Source organism: Vanessa cardui, chromosome 11 (genome assembly GCF_905220365.1).
Source record: "Vanessa cardui chromosome 11, ilVanCard2.1, whole genome shotgun sequence".
NCBI lineage: Eukaryota > Metazoa > Arthropoda > Insecta > Lepidoptera > Nymphalidae > Vanessa > Vanessa cardui.
The window spans coordinates 9,048,697-9,069,796 of NC_061133.1; the positions used below are offsets into that span (position 1 = coordinate 9,048,697).

At 31.9% G+C, this 21,100-nt stretch overlaps 1 protein-coding gene across 1 annotated transcript; it reads right to left on the minus strand.

The window, feature by feature from the left end:
- Positions 1-831: 831 nt before the first annotated feature.
- Positions 832-20,033, minus strand: LOC124533655 (eukaryotic translation initiation factor 4 gamma-like). The gene is made up of 4 exons (XM_047109067.1): positions 19,519-20,033; positions 15,627-16,652; positions 2,882-2,889; positions 832-839 (listed from the first exon to the last, which is right to left on the minus strand). Exons 1-4 carry the CDS (start codon positions 19,986-19,988, stop codon positions 832-834), a joined length of 1,512 nt encoding a protein of 503 aa, XP_046965023.1. The 5' UTR covers positions 19,989-20,033.
- Positions 20,034-21,100: the final 1,067 nt, after the last annotated feature.

Below are 21,100 nucleotides of genomic sequence, written 5' to 3' on the forward strand. Positions count from 1 at the left end.
TAAACAGAGAATATGGGTTTGATAATCACAACATTTATAAACAATTTATATGTTAAGTAAATTATTAAAACGTGTTTGTTTAGTTTTATTCATTTCATCCAAACGAAGCTATCACCTAGTATAATTATATCTTTATATATTAAGTCAGTCATGTTATATTCAGTGATTATCATACATCGTCGTTGATTTTTCACTGATTTTATTAAGCTTCTCAATTTTTCGATAGAAAGCATTCATAAGGCCGCATTCAAGAAAACGCATTTTACACTCTGCATAATTGTCATAAGATCATCCGAAATCATATGTATGCCTATATCCAAAATTACAATTTAAAACATAATTTATGATTCAGATTAAAATTAAAACTCCTTATTTTACACTCAAACCCACATTTTAAAACCTTTCAACTAATACCCTAAGCCTCGAAAGTAGTTCAGTTAAACATAAAATTACTGTTATTTATAAATTTACAGATTTCAGAGTTTTCTTTAGTTTCCCTAATAAAATTAGGGTAGTCTGTATAAAATAATATGTTTATACATATTTCTTTAAAATATTTGATTACACTTTAGTAATATACGACTGGTAAACTAGTTATCACAAGGTGGGCAAAATGAAACAACTGTAGAAAAAAAAATCAAATATTAAAAAAATACATATTGACTCTAATTTTATTTTTACTTATAACACTACATACATAATAATATTATGCATTTAAAACTTCTCTGAATTTTTTTTTTCTGGAAAAAAAATCTTTGTAGGTATAGATGTCATAATAACTAAAATATTCTAAAGTAATAATGGCTTAAGAACATAAAAGCTGTTATAGATTTAGTGACCTATTGACAATTGACAAGCTTAAGTTCGTGTCATTGTCGCTCTCAATATGAAGAGGGTATAGACACTGTAAACATTTACGCTGCTTCTTAGGAAACACCTGAATTTGGAGCACAGTTCTTAGAACAATCGAACAGAAATGGCATGCAAAAAATATACTTTTAGTTTTAACATATTGAACTTAATTGCACATTTCGACGTAAAAATTCTAACGTACTAAAAAACTTCCAAACAAATTCTCAAACTCAAATAACTTTATTCAATGTAAAAGCACTAAACCTTCTTATTGATGGTCAAATTAAACACTACCACCGATTTGGAAGAAGAAACTCCCTGACCTAAGAAGAACCGGCGAAAGAAACCCAGCGGGTCTTTCGGTCTGAAAGCACATATCGTCGTAAAGACTCTCGTCGTGTATGCAAAATATTCACGCTTTCGTCTCCAGTAGCGAGATTGAGTAAGATAACCCAATAGTTTCTATCATACCTATCATTCTACATATGTGCATCTCACCTATTTCACTCGAAAAAGAAGCTAAAGTAAATAAAGCTTAGAATTACGTATTTGGATAATGTCTCCATTAATATAAATATTTTAGATAATCTCGATCGATAATATCGCGTCAGTTCCATGTCAAATTAACTTATTTTGCTTTCTTCTTCTCGTGGTTGAAATAGGCTGTAGTGTGTACAGAAACAATCAATATTGTTTTTTATATAATATGGATCATAAAAAATAAATTGTGATGTATTAGACGGATGAGCAAACTGCCAAATGAGCAACTGCTGATAAGTTGGTAAGCTACTAAGCTGTATGAAATATAAACCATTTCTTACATCGGCAATGCACTACCAATCTTGATAACTAAGATGTTATTTCCACTGGCTCACTCACCCTTCAAACCGGAACACTACAATACCGAGTACTGCTGTTCAGCGATAGAATTAATGGTTTATATAAGTGAGTGGTACCAGCCCAGCCAGCCCATGAGTGGTATCTTACACAAAGCTCTACCATAAAGTGATCTATTCTGAGGTCTCTTCCACAACTAACTGCGCCATTTAAAGGTGATAAACAGACGCGTTATAAGTTATTCATTAAGTGTTACTTAAAACTGGATGTTGATGGCCTCTCTCGTTGATATATGTAAAAGTTTCAGCCTAATGACTCGACGTCGTTAAGTTTATTACGTATTTCCCAAGAGTAACATATTATGTGAAATTCTGTTATATGTTAAAAGCAAACGAACATAAAGTAGGTTAAATGTATGCCTCGTTGTTTTACCAATTAACGCCCGAAGACAAATGACAGGACTATCTTAGATTTAAGGCTTTGTGTCGGTCCGTCAGGGAGAATACCATGCAATTATCACTTACCAACAAATATCAAGACTATGTATAGAGTTACCCGTAACAAAGGAGTCCATGTGAGTGAACAAGTTTAATTACAGGCACAATTAAACCTTTAGATTTCATGGTTCAGCGCACTGACGGTGTTAAAAGCTCGTTATACTTCTGACACCATCGATTATAAAAGATATAAAATAAAAAATATTATAAAGAACCGATTCTAACTATGTATATAATACTATGGTATAGTATTAAATAAACCTATAATTTTTAACGTATTTATTTATTTTGCGTTATGACAACTAGTAGCTAATACAATTAGACTCAGACTTTTCAATAAATATGCTGAACAAATAGATGTATAAAGTAGATCTATGTATCGTTAAATATGTAAATTAAAGTTTTCCGCCACTATGACGCTATTGCTCTTCGGAGATACAGCACATATAGTCTGTGAACACGTTACGTTTATTATAATCCGTGAACAGTACAGTAAATTAAAACTTGTGCAAAAATAAATATGGAATAAAGTAAAAAGTTTTATTAAGAGATTGCCCGGGCTCAATAAAAAACATACTCAACCTAAAATACTGGCATGAACAGATTATTAAACAACATCGACATTTTAAAAATTAAAAAAAAGGAATTTGTCTTATTAAAATTAAAAGCTTAAACAGAACACAAAGAAGAGTAACTTAACATTAGTCGGTCGGCAACTAATTGAATCGCTACGACTTTCATCAGATTTTTTGCGGGTAAAATATTTTGACACTGAAAATATTTTAACATTTTCAACGATCGGAGTTATGCATTGGTAAATTATAAAATTTTAACACGTATACGCTTTTACGAAAATATGTACAAATGGGTAATAGAATTTTTCTGTACTTCTCATCACAATAATACTCTGACAAAATTTGTATTTTTATTTATACAGACACATATATTAAATTTAGCCGACATGGCCCAGTGATTAGAACAAATGAATCTTATCAGATGATTGTTGGTTCAAACCCAAGCAAACACCACTTAAGAAAAACATCATGAGGAAATCTGCATGTGACTAATTTCAACGAAATTCTGCCACATCACACATTCTCTTCAATGTTTATCCACCAACTAAAAATGCTCCGAACCTTCTTTCCACTGCTGGACTAAGGAATCCTTCCTTAGTCCAGCAGTGGGCAATATACAGGCTGTTAATGTAATATATTAAATTCATACATCAATAACAAAATGCGTGTCCAACAACGTTATTTAAATTTGACCTTGGAAAATTTACTTCAATGTATGTATCGCTATGAAATGTATCTCGATCCTAACAAATCGGTTGGGTTCAGAGTTATTGAGAGATAGTTATATATCTTAATAATTATGATACTGAACAGTATATTTCTCGTCGATATTTCTACGCTAAAATGTTAGCCTCCTCATATTATTAACTTCCTCATCCTACACGAGTTTGTCTAGCCGAGGAACTAAATAATTGAAGCCTTCCGGGCGCGTTCCAGTTTTGGTAGCAATTTTAAAACATCTCATGTTGCCTCAATAAAACGTTCACTAGAGGCTCGCTCTTATGCATATTCAAAAAAATTATCTTATTTTGAAAGGCATCTAAAAATGTTAAAAAATCGGATTTCATAAAATATGATTTAATATTGAAAAAGATTACGTCAATTATAATTTTAGTGCTTAGAGTATTGTTCATGATAAATTATCATTACAATAAATAAAACCATACGACAAAATAATTTATTTATTTAATTACTGTCACTTTAAGCTTTAAAGTAAAAAATACTCTGTAGTCTGTTTTTTATAAAACGAAAGAAATGAATCAAAAGTGACACGTAGCTTGCTCTTAGGACTATTATTGTTTTTAAGTTATAATATACGTGAATAAATAAATCAAATAATACAGATACTGTATTGATGTATCAAGTTTAAAGACACTATTACGATAGGCCGTTAACCTCACATTAATAAAACTACCCTATAACTGACAAGAAAAGTCGAGACGCCTTCGTTAGGATGAAAAAGAATAATAAAAACTTTCCGATCTCAGCACTTCCTACCGGGTTCAAATACATTTGTTTTTTATCGAAATCGGTCTAACCGCTTAGGAGAAAATTAGTTATATACATATAACATGCGTATTTATTATCTTAAAATAGCTGTTTAGAGTAATTCAACGCCAATAAATTAATTTAAGCTATATTAGTGAAGATGATAAAGTCAAAAAAATTTGAGCAACGCTCAGATTATTCGTTCGTACATCATAACAGATGCTTAATTAATTTCAATAATAATATACGTCATACTCGGTAGTAGACGAAATTTAAATGGGTCGAAAAAGGACAATGGCCTGCCTGGTAGAAAGAGCTTTAAGTCCCGGATACTATAGAAAGCGGATATGTACCAGATAACCTTAACTCTCTTATATAATGTGAGTAATTAAATATCCTACGTTAAGGGTAGTTCATTGTTTGGTCAAAACAATTACACGTTGCGGAACTTTTGGACCTCCTCCGAAGTAACTTTTTATTGTATCATAACTTGGTTTCCGGCTATTCAATTAAACCGCTTCGAATCAATTGCTTTAATAATTATGATCCTAATTCAAACAAAACTAACGCACTTATAATCTGTAATTTATAAATAATGACTAAATTGTACCGAGAGTTTATTAAATGAATCGGTGACTTTTCAATACTTGTCATTCTACTTTTAAATTTTAACTCGATAATGCTGAGCACGTATAGTACGACACAACTTAGACGTAGCATCAGAAAACAACCCACTCATCATCATATATTCTACGGCAAAATATACATACTTAGTATGGTTGTGTTCCGGTTTGAAGGGTGATCCAGTAGCTGTTATGTCCCTATGTTATGTTAGCACTAGGGACATAAAATCTTTACATCCAAGGTTGGTAGCGCATTGGAGTGATAGGAGAAATGATTAATATATCTTGCAGCGCCAATATCTATGGGCGATATCAACCACCTACCACGAGATAGCCCGTTTGCCCATCCGCCTTCCTATACCATTTTTTCAACACATACAACATACAATTAATTAATATCTGTAAAACGTAGTAACTTCACATTCATAGGAGTCCTATGGCAAACAATACCATTTTATAATAATACATAGGTACACACACACTATATAAATTTAATAAAAACATATGTAATAAACTTCCTTTCATATACAATATATCAATTCGTATTAAACAGTCCCTATTAATTAATTATATTTTATAATTATAATTTAAGTACTATTCAGAAATAGTACATATTAATAACTTCAGTTTTAATATTCCCAATGTTATTTTTATGAAATTATGAATACAGTGTTATATATTTATTTTTCTTAAATAATAAAATACCATTGAGTATCTATTTCATTTCATTCAATTAAATTTTAAATTATTTAATAAAAACATTTAAAACATTACTATAATATATTATGCTATTTGCGAACATCAATAATGCACAGATTAAATATAGAATACTTGACTACAAGGGAATTATGTATTTTTTTAAATCTTTTTACTATCTGTGTGAATATCTGTATAAATGATATGCAATTATTTTAAAACTTCTTCATTTAAATTATACTCCACTTGTTCTAAACCTCTCTTAGATAAGCAAAAGCCCGGAGCAGAAATCGATACGGGAAAACTCGTTTAAAATGTTTTTCCTAACTTCATCGATAGTTGTTCCAGCTTCAAGACAATTACGACGAAACCGCAAACTAAGCTTGCATATAACTTGTTGGTGCAAGTTATCGCAGTATTTGGAGCTATTTGGAAACATTCAAATTAAATATTTTGATCCAAAATTAAACTTAACGCAAAAAGCCTTCTAAAAAATATATCAATTTCAGAGAGCAATGAAAATGATATGGACTAAAAGCTATATTGAACTCGAAACAAAAATAATCTTCAAAATATGCCATACATAAAAATGTACACGTTTCTCTCCCAATTAGTTTGAAATTTAAAATATATTCTTTTTAATTCATATGTTACTCGAATACTCACAACTGAAACATATTATCGATATTACAATATACGCATATAAAGGCTTATAACATTTAAATTATAATCATAAACACATAGATAATATTGGACTGTTAATAAATGTGGATTTTAATTAGCACGGATTTTGGTAGTTAATGTGTTATTTACTTTACAAACTAGAAATATTTGAAAGTCAAATATCATGGTCATTATAAGTTATGTTTTCTTTGTTTGAAATTCGTATTATAATATGTATAAACTCGACTAAATCACGGTTATATGTATTATTATATGGAGGGCAAAAAAAGAAGGGGAGGAAGAAATGTTTATGTAGTAAAACAAATTTACAAGTCAAAGCATTTATCTCTAAACACTGATTACAAATACACTCATCTGGCTAATAAAAAAAAAAAGGTTAAGAGCAGTTCCATAGTGCAGTATTCAACACTGAACCACTTCTGATCTGTTGATTTTTGTGTTTGTGGATCGTTTTGGCGTTGACCATTGAGTATGGAGCACTTCTGTTCGTAGTACTGATTGTTAGATTGACTTCACGAGCGCTATGGTGACGTCAGTAATCTAGGATCTGAAACATTGTAGGTGTGAGGTCTGTAGTGTTTTACCTACGACTGGCCCGTTTGCGATAGTGATGCGATCGTCTTTGTCGTTCAGAACGTGCATAGGATGCCTGAGTCTGTTTGGGAGATTTGGTCTGAACGAGGTGACATGCTTGAGTCTATCAACGTATTGTGTGTTGTTTGGCTGTCTTAAAAAAGGTTGCAGAAAGTATTCTGAGGTGATTATGCAAAGTCAGGGCTCGCATAGATCATGACAGGACGAATTAAGTTTTTGTCGTCTTATTTGTAAGGGACATTTTACTCCGCCTACACAGTCACATTTAGATAATATAACCCAATACAAATGCTGCTCTGACTCTACTAATAAGGAAATGTGATACCTTTTTACAAAGACTTATTATTTGAGTCAATTACACAACCGTGTTATAAGACCGGAATTTGATTAAAATATATGATCTTCCACAAATACATAGTAACAAATATTATTCAATAAATGAATTAATTCTTATACCTACAGATGAAATATTATTCTATTCAAATTACTTTTGTAACCGACTGTAACGGTATGACACGTTTGAGATGTAAGAATCCCATTTGCAATGAAAAGCTGAATAAGATTGCAAGATACGGAGATGAAATTGCCGATCATAATATTCTGTTGTAGAACATTCGTGAAATAAAAAGACTCGACTGTTTTATCTTTTATTGTTATCGTTTCATATTTCTGCAATCGTTTTTAATAGAGAAAATATTTTTATACCTTTAGATTAAGATAGAATTATATATGTGTAAAGTTGTAAAAGTATCCCATTGTTGGGGAATGGTTTCCTTTCCCCTTGAAGAAATGCTTATTTCTCTCTGCTTTAAAATGTTTCGGAGGATATATATGTCGCAGTTTTTATGTCTATGACTATGAATGACGAAATTTAATAAACGTGCTAGTCATACAATCAAACGGCAGTTTCAATCAGATGACTGCGACATACATATATACGGCTGAGAATGTTTGTAGCTGCCACACATATTCCCCTACAAACGGAGTTTATATTTGTAAAATATAAAATCGACGGGTAGGTTTCCTTCCGATGAAGATTTTCATTCACTAATCAGCATGAGATAAATTTTAATCACAAAATTAACATTAAGTTTGCCTGAGATTTGTTGTTGAAGTAATTTGACACTAGAAGCACATAATTTACAACAACAAAACTTTTTGTTTCTGTTTTTTTTTTTTTTTAATACAATAAAAGTGTAAATGAGAATATTAGAATTTGTTGATAATTATAATCAGACATATGTCGTGAAGTTTCGCCGATGTTTGATGATTCAATTAATTAAATATTTTTTGTCTTATATTTATATTTTTTTTTGTGTCTGTTTGTTAATACAAAAAATAGATAAATATATAGAACCAAAACAAAACACACACGTAAAGAAAGAAAATTCATAATTTTACACAATCTGATTGGACAAAGTCGTCAGTATTTTCTTGTAAGTGAACTCTCTTAAATTTCGTCACGCAAGTTAATTTCAGAGTCACGCAACTGGGCTGTACAAGTCGGGTCTTGGATGATAAAAACATTGAAATAGTTTTTAAGCCGTTACATTGTCTTTTCAACCGACTTCAAAAAGGAGGTTATCAATTCGTCTGTATTTTTTTTTTTTTTTTTTATTTTGTTACCTCATAACTTTTTACTGGGTGGACCGATTTTGATTTTTTTTTTTGTTTGAAAGGTAGTGCTTCCCGTGGGGTCCCATTTTTTTTTTTATTTTTTCCGATGATGGTATCCGTATGAAAACGACATAAGTCTTAAATTTGCATTATGTATATGCGCGACAAATAGGTGAATAACTCAAAATCACGTTAACCAATTTTGATGATTCTTTTTTTATTATAAAGAATATACTTTAAGGGTAGTTTGATGAAAGTTTGGTAAGGTTCTGAGCACAGGATCCATGACAAATTAAGGGAACGGGAGGGAACGGAACAATTCTGAGGAGCACGTTAGCAATACTCGGTCGAATCTTTTACTTATGGGTTTCTTGGATATTTGAATCACCTTCCGGAACGTGGTCATGTTCATGTAATTGTCATAATCGAATATTATAATCAACTAGCGACCCGCCCCGACTTCTCACGGGTGCAATACTGATACTAAATATACTAAAGAATTTGTTTATTTACGACATCACATTGCAAACTTCTAAAATTGTCAGTGTTTCTTTACTATATTGTTCATTTATTATATACACAAACCTTCCCCTTGAATTACACTATCTATTAAAAAAAACCGCATCAAAATCCGTTGCGTAGTTTTAAAGATATAGGGACAGAGAAAGCGACTTTGTTTTATACTATGTATTGACGGAACTCCTAAACGGCTTACAGTTAGGGTGCGATTTGGGGCAGAATTTCTTTCTGTCTTTAATCAAATTTTGTGTATATGATGTGATGTCATATGATGAACGACATAGCATACGAACAGCTCTTTTGCAAAGTTTTTTTACTGAGGTCGATTACAGCTCATTCGAGGGTGGTACCTTGTAGTTTATGCCGCATGACGTATTAAAGCCGCATTTTCAAAAGTCTATTTTTGCTTTATTCGAAAGTTTCTTTTGAAATTGTCCCTGAAGTAGTTTCTGATATATATAAACGGCACGCTTAATCTATCCATATTAAGAAAAAAATGTTATGTTATGTGTGTATGTGATTTTAAGTGAAGCTGATGTAGACACATCAGCTTCACTTAAAATCAAAAAATAAATAAAATTTTAACAAAAAGAAAAACCGACTTCAAACAAAACAGTATTTTAAAACAAATTAAAATGCACTAAAAAGTAATAAAAATAATTGCATATTTAGCATATTTTTGAGAGTCCTCCTAGGTAAAATGAAATGAAAAATATTAGACTACTTAAAAGTCGATTTACGATTATATAATGTAGTTATAATTATTGCTATATTTGGAGTCGGTGTCTTCCAACCCTATACTATACGTATCAAAAAACAATACGAGAATACTTTAAGAAAAGTTTCTTACAAATTACCTTTTATACGATATTATATGGCTCAATCAAGAGGCTCGTATCGCTTCTTTCTTTTGATTGTTGAATCGTGTGCCTGTGGCTGACACCGGCTCCAAATATAACAATAACTATAACTACGTTATATAATCGTAAATCGACTTTTAAGTAGTCTAATATTTTTCATTTCATTTTACCTAGGAGGACTCTCAAAAATATGCTAAATATGCAATTATTTTTATTACTTTTTAGTGCATTTTAATTTGTTTTAAAATACTGTTTTGTTTGAAGTCGGTTTTTCTTTTTGTTAAAATTTTATCATGGAATAAAATTCTAACACTTAATTTGAGAACCGTAAACAAAATTAGCGATTTTGTACGTATATAGAATAGAACGTCCATGTCTGTTCATATTTACTATGTTTTTTTTGGATGCACTTTGTTGTACCTTTACGCTATCGCTGAAAAACCATGTCATAGTTTTTGTATTCATTTCAATCGATTTAGAGTTATTTTTTGTAAGTAGTAATGAATAAATAAGTATTAAGTAGCAACCTTTACATCGATCAATATTATTCTCCTTATTTCTAGTTAAGAATATTAGTGCCACCCAATTATAGAAAACTCGTGTCATCAAAACATAAATCAATACAAAAAGGTACTTAAGCCTCTATATATTAGTACTTTGGTGGGCTGACAAAATATACTGACTAAAATATGCAAACAAAGACTTAAAGTTATTTGATTTTTGTTTCAGCTACGAAATCTTACATTTTAGTGTAATTCGAAACACTACTGTAGTTAGAAAAATACAAATGAGGGTTTGAATTAACTTTGTACTTAAGTATTCAGGATAAAAGACGGAGTGAGCAAGAAAATGGTCAATTTACACTTCAAATGGTCAGTGGAATGTAACTGAAAAGTGGTATTTATAGTGCTTGAAATAAATATTGCCTTAGGTGGCGTATTCAACGCCTGGCTTAATATTATAAAATGTAATCGCCAGATAACTTTGCAGAGTACATTTTTTTAGTATTAAAGAAGAAACCATCGAGAGAAGCTTTTTGCCATTCCGGATTATAGCAAAAAATAAGTATGCTTAAATGTTATATTCCAGAATGTTAATTAATGCAATTATTTCTAACACAAAAAGACAGCAAAATGTTAAAAATAATAGAGAAAATAAAACCTTAAATGCAGTTCAATTAAAGTCGCTCGAGTTTTTATGAGAAAACACTTCAGTGTAAATGTATAGGGTTAGTGGAAGTATGAAATATTTACGACGCTTATTAATGTTGGAGGTTCTATGCCGCGAAACAATATAAAACGTTAATTACGTAAGCTATTTACATAATCTGCAAATATTAACGAAGCCTGTACTTTTATAACATAACATTAACTATATTTTAATAAAGTAGTTTAAGCGATATGAAAAACAATGGTTTTCCATTAGACATACATTTGTTCAGGAATTTCATTAAAACCTATCAGGTACATTTTGACGGTCCGGTATATACCGGATTTGAATATTTCATGGAACGATGTATTTTACTTATGTATGGTATGTGTGAGGTATTCAGAAACTACAGTTGGTTTGCAGCTTGCAGATCGAAAGACTACAAATAATGGGAAGACAAGGTATGTGGGTAAGATTTTTTTTATAACATAGGTAAATGTACGGAGGGATGAGGTCCATGTTTTGAAGAAGTTCTTGAGCATGTGGATAAATGTAGAGGTAGGGGACGAACAAAGAAACAATGGTTGGATGAACTAATGGTACTTATAAGATGACGTTAGGCAGATATGTTTGGAAGAAGGAGATGCTGTGCCGACCTCTAAATAAAATTGTGATAAGGGTAGGAGCATGTATGCGGATGATTCAGGACCATACCGCTGAATTTGAGGAAATTTTTAGAAGTAAACTTGAACTTCGAGAAAGGACATGGGCTACTTTTTTCACTGTCACATAAGTAACTCTTAGCATTGGTACAAGGAACAAACACAAACTTGTTACACCTGTTACTCGACTGCATAGAGTCAGTAACTCCTTTGTGGGGCAATGTATACGGTTTTACAACAGGATCCTAGAAAACGTTCAAAATGCCTCTATTGCCAAATTTAAAAAAGCACACCTCTGGAATGAAACGATCGCCTCCTGGCTATCTCATTTCATTTAAATTGCTTATATAATATATGAGACAAAAAAAAGAACCAGCTGAATTTCTTTCGCCGGGTCTTCTCAGGTCAGGATATTTTCTTTTCCGAACCGGTGGTACTGTTTCAATTGACCATCAATAAGAAAGTGTAATACTTCTATATTGAATAAAGCAATTTGAGTTTGAGTTTGAATAACGGCCAACACCCTAAAACACCACAAAATCATCCGTTTATAATTAATCAGACAATTTGTTGATTAATAAGAAAATACAGATCATAAAACGCATACATATAAACTTTGACACCCACAAGCTTAAGGAACTAGTAATTAGATCGTGTTGCGTAATAGGGAACAATTAAACTACATAGTATATATTGTTTACAAAGGTACATAAACACGTGAGGAGCATATAAGTGTGTACCGGCTCACTTAACAAACATGCTAGTTAAAGGAAATAGCAACTCGCACGCCATTACAGGTGTAAAGAACTAGAGAATTATATGTAAACGCTTATTAATCCTGAAACATTATTTCCTGAATCCTGATTTATTATTAAAAAAAAAATCATTGACGAACTTTATCATTAAATTAAAAAGCATGGTTACAAACCAATATTTATGTAGTACTATATATTCGCTTTTTAATTAATTTATAAAAAGTGTCTGTTGTTTGTTTGTATTCATGAATATTGCATGGTAGGTCAGCGTTTAGTCTCGAGGGATGTTGAAATTATTAAGCTACTTGTTACGCTTAATATAATTGACAATTAATGCTTAGAAATATTTGTAAAAACGACGTTCTATATATTGGCCTCACCTTAAACTGAAATTAAAAAACAACTATTATGTTTTGTCATACAACTCAGAATAGTAGTACTTTTTTTATTTTTTAAATTACTAAAAAAACTAAAAATAGGAGCTGATTCCTAATTCAAAACATAACTTATTTAAATGTATTTATTCAAAGATACTTTCTTACATTCTTAGAAACGCGGTCATCGAAAAATGGAATAATTGTTATTCCATTACATAGAACATTTATTTAAACCCTGAGGAATTTTCGATAAACATAAACGTCAACCAGTCTGGATAATAATATAGATAAGCATTAGACTCAAGCTTAGACTCAACATATGTCTAAATCGAGGAACTTTTTAATCATTTTTATTCATCATTGTCTAGATGAAAACATCGTTACTTCCAGCCTGGATCAGATTAAAGGGGCCCCTTTTATCTTTTCGAAATTTCTCTTATATCACTACATTCATACTTATTATGCCTTTTTGATGTAGTTACCAACGAAATTAAAAACCTTTTACCCCAGTTGCTGGCCTATCTACTCGTACTTCGTTCCTGCCACAAGTATCGTATCAACAAAAGGAAAATGAGAAAAGCAAGTGAGAATAAAGATCAGGTACAGTGTTAAGAAATGTATTGTAAATTTTAATAACAACGGCCATTTTTCAGTTTAAAAGAAAATAGAGGAAAAACATTTTTTTTATTTTTTTTTATTTGAACGCACAATTACTTTTTTTACTATTTCAATGTACGCGATTAAGTTTGTGTTGTTTATATAACTTTTGCGAAAGTTGAGAATTTACTGTTAGGCACCACGTAGATTAGAACTTGCCTCACGATCGTTGTCTTAAAAGTTAACATAATTCTGCTGAAACTTTTGAGTCTACTTTACCATAGACAAAATGGGATCCTAAATTAGTTGTTTTAATCGAATTGTATAAATGCGCAAATTAAAAAATTACATTCGAATACGTTAACTATAAAGGCTTATCGTTCAAACCTATTAATTTGTCGTGTTCGGTGTTGAACAAGCACAAGTTTTACCACACTTCTTGTATAATATCTTGTAGATTAAAAAAACAATTATTCAATTGTCATCGTAGTGTTTGTTAATATCGATGATTTTAAAAAACTTATTTAAAGATACATTCTAACAATACGAAATGTCAGTGGAAACAAATGCATAAATTGATATTTTATGAAAATACTTGTTACATACAAACGTAAAATAAAATGAAGTCATTGTTTTTATAACTAGAGCTCTGCATCAAAATCGTGTAACACTACGAATAAGTGAATATTTCGCACATCGTACTTTATTTTTGTCTATTACTTCACCTTGTAAACAAACGACCTATTTCAAAACCGTAATGTAACGAGTGTTCACGAAACAAGTGAATAGTACGCTGCGAGTGTAACATGCAAGTCGTGCAACAAATAATTTGCATGTCATGCGAGCCCTCACATACCGCGTGGCTCGGAGTCGAGCACAGCCGAGTCGAGTCGCCATTACGTGCGCACCCGCGCGCTAGCTCTAGTGCAAACTTCCTTTAATTAACTCGACGCCACTCGCGTCCTCCCTCGTAATTAAGGCACCGTGCACTAGCCTCGTTGACAGATGGAAAAGTAGTTACCAGTCTAGTTTCGCTCTCAAAGGGCTGAATATAATTGAGTTTTCACTTAATTTTTGTGCTCGTAGTTGTGGGAACGATTTCTTACACGTTAGTAATTAGCATATTTGACAAGATTCAATTATCTCTCTACTCATTTGTAAATATACACATAATATAAGAACAAAACTGTATTATGATCGTGTGATAGTAAATTTTGGAAGTCACGTTATATTTAAAATTTATAATATTATCCAGGATACGTTATTGTTATAAACGCTATCCAGTTAATATTTATTGCGAAAATTTGTTACTATTCATATAAAGTTTTGTGATCAAATATATCGACTGTTTAAATATAAATTAAATTTGTGTCAAGCTGAGAAAATGAAATATCTATTTTGTAAAGATATATGCATTATGGTGGGCTAATATTGAATTCATGTCACGCCCGTGAGGGTGGGATAGTACCGAATATTTGCAATTAGATTACGTACGTACACGTCAAGATAACAAAGTTAGTGCGAATGTAAAATCATTTGCGATCTGCAACATTTAAAAATAACATTACGCTGAGAAAGACAAGTCATTACATGGTGAGTTAATTACAATAATAATGTGTTTAGAGATTAGCTAACTTTTTGCTTAAAAAATTAAATTAAAGCTCGAAATATATATTTATTAAAACTTTTTTACTGTATAAATAATGACCACGTGGTATGGTGGAAAGAATGCTAGCAGCATTTCCCCGTTGAATCGCAATTCCGATCCTCTGGTTAACAAACGAACCTACTGTAACCAGTGAAGACAATAAAGCGAGGTGTTATATTTTTAATTAAGCTTTGCACTACTAGATATTGGCACAAGTGTCGTGCAATCAAAATAACTAGCTAATTAATTATAAAGTATATGAATTAAGCTACTGACGTAAGTGCACTTTTACACAATTATTAGTAATTAAATTTTGTAATATACATTATCAAAAAATAAATTCGGTATTATTTAATAAAATCAAAAGCAAGCTATATTGAAAATAATATTTTAATTTATTGTATAATATAAATCATATACGATTAGCAAAATGCTACTAATGAAAAATAATGTCCTCAATTCACTTGTATAAATATATTTTTATGATAAGTTTTGCCAACACTGATCGATAAATCACTTTCAACACTGGCTGCACTACTTATTGATTAGACTTTTCCCCGATACTTCTAGGCAAGGCAAAACTAGTCTTTTAAGCTTCTTCAACGCTTCTAGGACTTCGAAGAATAGTTTCCTGACTAGATAGGCCTTCGATTTGGTGACTTAACATTTCTGCAATGCTTCTAGGACTTCGAAGAATAGTTTCCTGACTAGACAGTGCCTCAACTTGTTGACTTGACATTTCTGCGATGCTTCTAGGACTTCGAAAAATAGTTTCCTGACTAGATAGTGCCTCGACTTGTTGACTTGACATTTCTTCGACGCTTCTAGGACTTCGAAGAATAGTTTCCTGACTAGATAGTGCCTCGACTTGTTGACTTGCCATTTCCGCGACGCTTCTAGGACTTCGAAGAATAGTTTCCTGACTAGATAGTGCCTCGACTTGTTGACTTGCCATTTCCGCGACGCTTCTAGGACTTCGAAGAATAGTTTCCTGACTAGATAGTGCCTCGACTTGTTGACTTGCCATTTCCGCGACGCTTCTAGGACTTCGAAGAATAGTTTCCTGACTAGATAGTGCCTCGACTTGTTGACTTGCCATTTCCGCGACGCTTCTAGGACTTCGAAGAATAGTTTCCTGACTAGATAGTGCCTCGACTTGTTGACTTGCCATTTCTGCGACGCTTCTAGGACTTCGAAGAATAGTTTCCTGACTAGATAGTGCCTCGACTTGTTGACTTGACATTTCTTCGACGCTTCTAGGACTTCGAAGAATAGTTTCCTGACTAGATAGTGCCTCGACTTGTTGACTTGACATTTCCGCGACGCTTCTAGGACTTCGAAGAATAGTTACTTTTTCCTGACTAAGCGCCTCGACTTGTTGGCTTGATATTTCCTCGACACTTCGAGCAACGCGAAAATCACCATTTTTTACTTCCTCACCGCTTCTAGGGCCATAAACCTTTTCCTGGCTAGACAATGCTTCGATACTTCTCTTATTGCGAGCTTTTACCCGTAAAACTTGCCATGGCTGAGTTTTAACGTTTGGATTCCAGTTTGGGATGACAACATCATGATGAGTCGGTTTCTTCATTTCAGGAAAACTCATATCACGTCTTACACGAGTATTGGCTTGATGTGGTTGAGTATGTAAATTAGCATGCCCTTCATCCCTTTGCAATATAACTCTACCCACACCTGGCACGTTTGGACTCTTTTCGGATTCTTCCGAAACAGAGACAGCCACCAGTAACAATACGGACAGTGCACATCTAATCATTTTCAACAGATATAATAAACTGATGTTTACAAACGTTTGCAGTTCTTATATATACAGGAAATTGTGTGAGAAACTCGTTCAAGATAACATATCCAGAGTAAAAGGGTAATTACTTCAAGTGATCCCCCTATCTTTTTCTTGTTTACATCTGCAGCTTCATTTCGAATAAGCGAAATTGCTAAGATAACCTTTACCAAGGACGTTATGGGGGCATTTCATATTAAAAGATAATTTCATTTTATAAGTACATATAAAAATACAATACATATTTATATAGTGACTCATATTTTTTAAATTATAATTAGCGATATTTTGATCTCATTTCAAAAAGGCCTTTACTTTAATCTTATAGAATTTACTGTTACTTACGCGTTGGGGATTCGTTTTATTATAACTAATATATTAATCATAACATTTCATGGCTATTTTGGCGATAAAACAATAAAAAAACTCAAATAAGCTTTATTTGAGTTCGCACCCAATGACGAGTTATGCAAATTGCGATGATCTGTGTCGATGACCTTTCAATTTTATCGGGGTTTTACCTCACACCGAAATATCTAAAAAAACTTACTACAAATAGATATATATTTGAAAGTGATAGTGATTATTACCAATCGTTATTACCATTATTGTAGTGATTTCTCAATTTAATATCATTTACAGATTAAATTTATTCTACGTCAATGGCTGATAAATTAACTGAAATGCAAATAAAAAATCATTACAACAACAGCCTGTAAATTCCCACTGCTGGGCTAAAGGCCTCCATTTGATGGGAAGGTTTGGAACATATTCCACCACGCTGTTCCAATGCGAGTTGGTGGAATACACATGTGGCAGAATTTCTATGAAATTTGTCACATGCAGGTTTCCTCACGATGTTTTCCTTCACCGCTGAGCACGAGATGAATTATAAAGACAAATTAAGCACATGAATCAGCGGTGCTTGCCTGGGTTTGAACCCGTAATCATCGGTTAAGATGCACGTGTTCTAACCACTGGGCCATCTCAGCTCGAAAAATCATTATAGCTTACAATTTCGAAAGGGATTCATGTCACAGAATACTTATGTTAAAAAGTAATTATTAAGTATACCTACTTTTTACATTTTTATTATTAGTTTTCTTTTGTTTATTTGTAATTGAACCGTTGAAAGGTAACTTAGTATAATAACATGGTTTCCTCTAATTTTATATTAAGTGATAAATCAAATTATGGCACACAATAGAATCCAAGCTAATCTTACAACTTAACAACATTATCTGTATGTCTTGAAAAAAGAATTAATATCTTAAATACACACAACATAAAGTATTATATTAATTTACTAAACCTTTTTTTCTAATATGAGCGTCAGTATTTAGAGTATTGATTCTAAAGAAGAATCGTTTATTTTGTACGTTTTGTGTTTATATTTTTATTATGTCGTCGCCATTTAAAACAAGCAGACGCAGGTCATGTCTGACATATTAAATTATCAAGTAATTGTGAACTATAAATAAATTTGTTGTTGTGCTGTTCTTGTTTGAGCTCATTTCAAATTAATCAAGTGACTGATAAGACTCGTACGAATAAATAATTATTTAAATAAGATTTATTAATAATATACGTGTATTTTAACTAGTGATTTTACCCGTGTTAAATTTTCTTGCGGACTCATAACCTTCTTCTGGCCTTCGAGTATTAAGTTATTATTAAAATACGATCGTTAGTTCAATTAACAGCCTCAAATAAAAATCAAAGAAATTAACTGGCTTAAATAAATGAATACATTTTCTCTGAGTGTATAAAGAGGAAAATATCTTCAACAGCATATCAAATGGGTTTAATTGCTGACCAGATAAGAGATTGATAACAATTTAGTCATGTTAGATAACGGTAGGAGCCGAGATGTCTCACTTCTTAGAATACCTGAATCTTGACCTCTGTTCTTTATTATACGGTGAAGGAAAACATGGTAAGGATACCTAGCATATATTGTATGAAAAACTGGCACACCTTATTTACAGACGTGCATTTGAGCAGAGTAACAGAATGTGCTTCACACCATCTTGTCAAAAGGGAAGGAGGTCTGTCCTAAAATGAGACATTAACGAGCGGACGGTGCTTACTTTTTTGACGACCACTATTTCGTCGTCTCAAAAGACCAAAAAGTATTTATTCCCTAATCAACATAAACCAGATATAAATTCCATAACGGAAAAATTTGGATATTTAAATTTTTTATCTATAATAATATTATAAAAAGTAACTGTTTGTCTGTCGCTCTTTGACGACCAAGCCGCTGAACCCAATTTGATGAAATTTGGTATGAAGCAAACTTGAACTCCAAGAAAGGATTCATAGGCTACTTTATTGCATAACAAATGACAACCTACACACTAAAACGCGAGCGAAGCCGCGGCCAACTACTAGTAATTTATATACTAATATTGAATTACAGAATAATTCAACATGGGAATGGCAATGGAATAATTATTGGCATGTACTGATGTATATTTATTTTTTAGTATAATGTTAGCGTTTTAAAATAATTTACATATAGTAAATAATAATTAAGGAGTGGTCCGTGATAAAAACATTTTATAAATCTAATTCAGTATTTATTATTTATTTCAATTATTAACAAACAATTTTCCTTCAATTAGTTGTAATTTTTAAAACAATACATAATTTTGGACTTTTAAAATTTAAAACTTAAATTTTATGCATAGATAGGATAGGTCTGTCGTGGTCCTCCCGGGCGTGGGAAAGGGTTGCGTGGACCAGTCGGTCGAGGCATTGAAGGGCGTGGCATAAAATTATTCCTGATGCTCCTTGCGTTTCGACGATTATATCCAGGATGGGTTGCACCAGTGTCGCGGCTGCTACTAGATGTTCTGTGACTTCCACCCGATCTTTTAGCACTCGGCGAGTCTACGCTGCGAGCATATCTCCTGTTCGGGTCCAGCTTAACATCATCTATGTAAGTTGGTAAGTTTGGATGGTCGCCAGTCGCCGGTGCTCGGGGCACGTCGCCCTGATACAACCATAATGGTTGTTGATCTCCCGTGTCTCGAACTGTGCGAAGGATCGGTCTTCTTGTTGGTGGCGGTCTGTACGTTGGATGAATAAAGCGCTGGCCGTAGGTATCAACGACCACTGTCGCCAAGACTAACAGACTCAATAATTTGAACATTGTTTCAAAATCTTCACTGATTCACTTCAAGGAATGATACTGGTTGCAACAGCACAATCTTTTTATACTTGCTACATCTTAAGGAAAACAAGTACGTCGTTAACCAGGGACTTTACATATTATCTTTCATTTGCAAACAAAGGGAAGAACATTATTACTTACATATATGATAAATATAGACTCATATTAATTACTTCTTAGGTGTAATAAACATCTACTTCGTGATATTCTGATTTATACTAACGTGCATATTATGAAATCACCTGTAATGAGAATAATAACTTTGTATGAAATCTCCAGTAGCTGAAGTGATATTATTTATTTTATTATTATTTTGTATTTAGTCCTACAATAATTTCTCATAATCTAATTTTATAATAATAAAGCAAAGTAACGATGATAAAAACTTTTTATACAATTTATGGTACGCTATTTAATAGAAGTCTTTTCTTACCGTATTTTATAAGGAAGATGGGGATGCATGAATTAAAGTAACCTTTTCAACCGACTTCAAAAAGGAGGAGGTTATCAATTCGTCTGTATTTTTTTTTTTTTTTAGAATGTTATATAATATAAGCTCTCATAAAGTGTCAATAACTGACCAAATTCCAAGAGTTCATTTTAGTTGTAGATTATATAGTTTTTTACGTAGTTATACTATGATATGATTTTATTACGTAGTTACCATTACCATTACCATACCATACCATTACCATACCGTTTACCATTTAATTACGTAGGCAATTTTACATTTAAATGTTCAAATAACAATGTATATAATAAACAAGGATTTATATAAATGTGCTTGGATATATTATGTAATTAAAAGTAATGTATTATTATATGTATATTGAACTGAAGCTGTATATTACGATATGGAGAACAAAGTGAAGCATTCGTTAATCATATATTATTTATTTAAAAAATATATATTTCAGATAATTATTAACAGCAACAATTTTAGTAAAATTAAAAATAAAACTAATTCTTATAAATCGAAAAGAAGCAAAAGAAACATATTTATTTTTTATTTATATTATATATTATTCATAATTAATAACAAATTCAAGGGGAACACCCTTAAAATCTAAAGATAACAGGAAACTAACTTG

Bases quoted from the DNA above. Each gene is read 5' to 3' on its own strand.
- LOC124533655 (XM_047109067.1), bottom strand. From the start codon at position 19,988: ATGTTCAAATTATTGAGTCTGTTAGTCTTGGCGACAGTGGTCGTTGAT. The intron at 16,653-19,518 runs ATAAAATTTAAG...TCAAGCCAATAC, and splicing joins CAGACCTATCCTATCTATGC to TCGTGTAAGACGTGATATGA.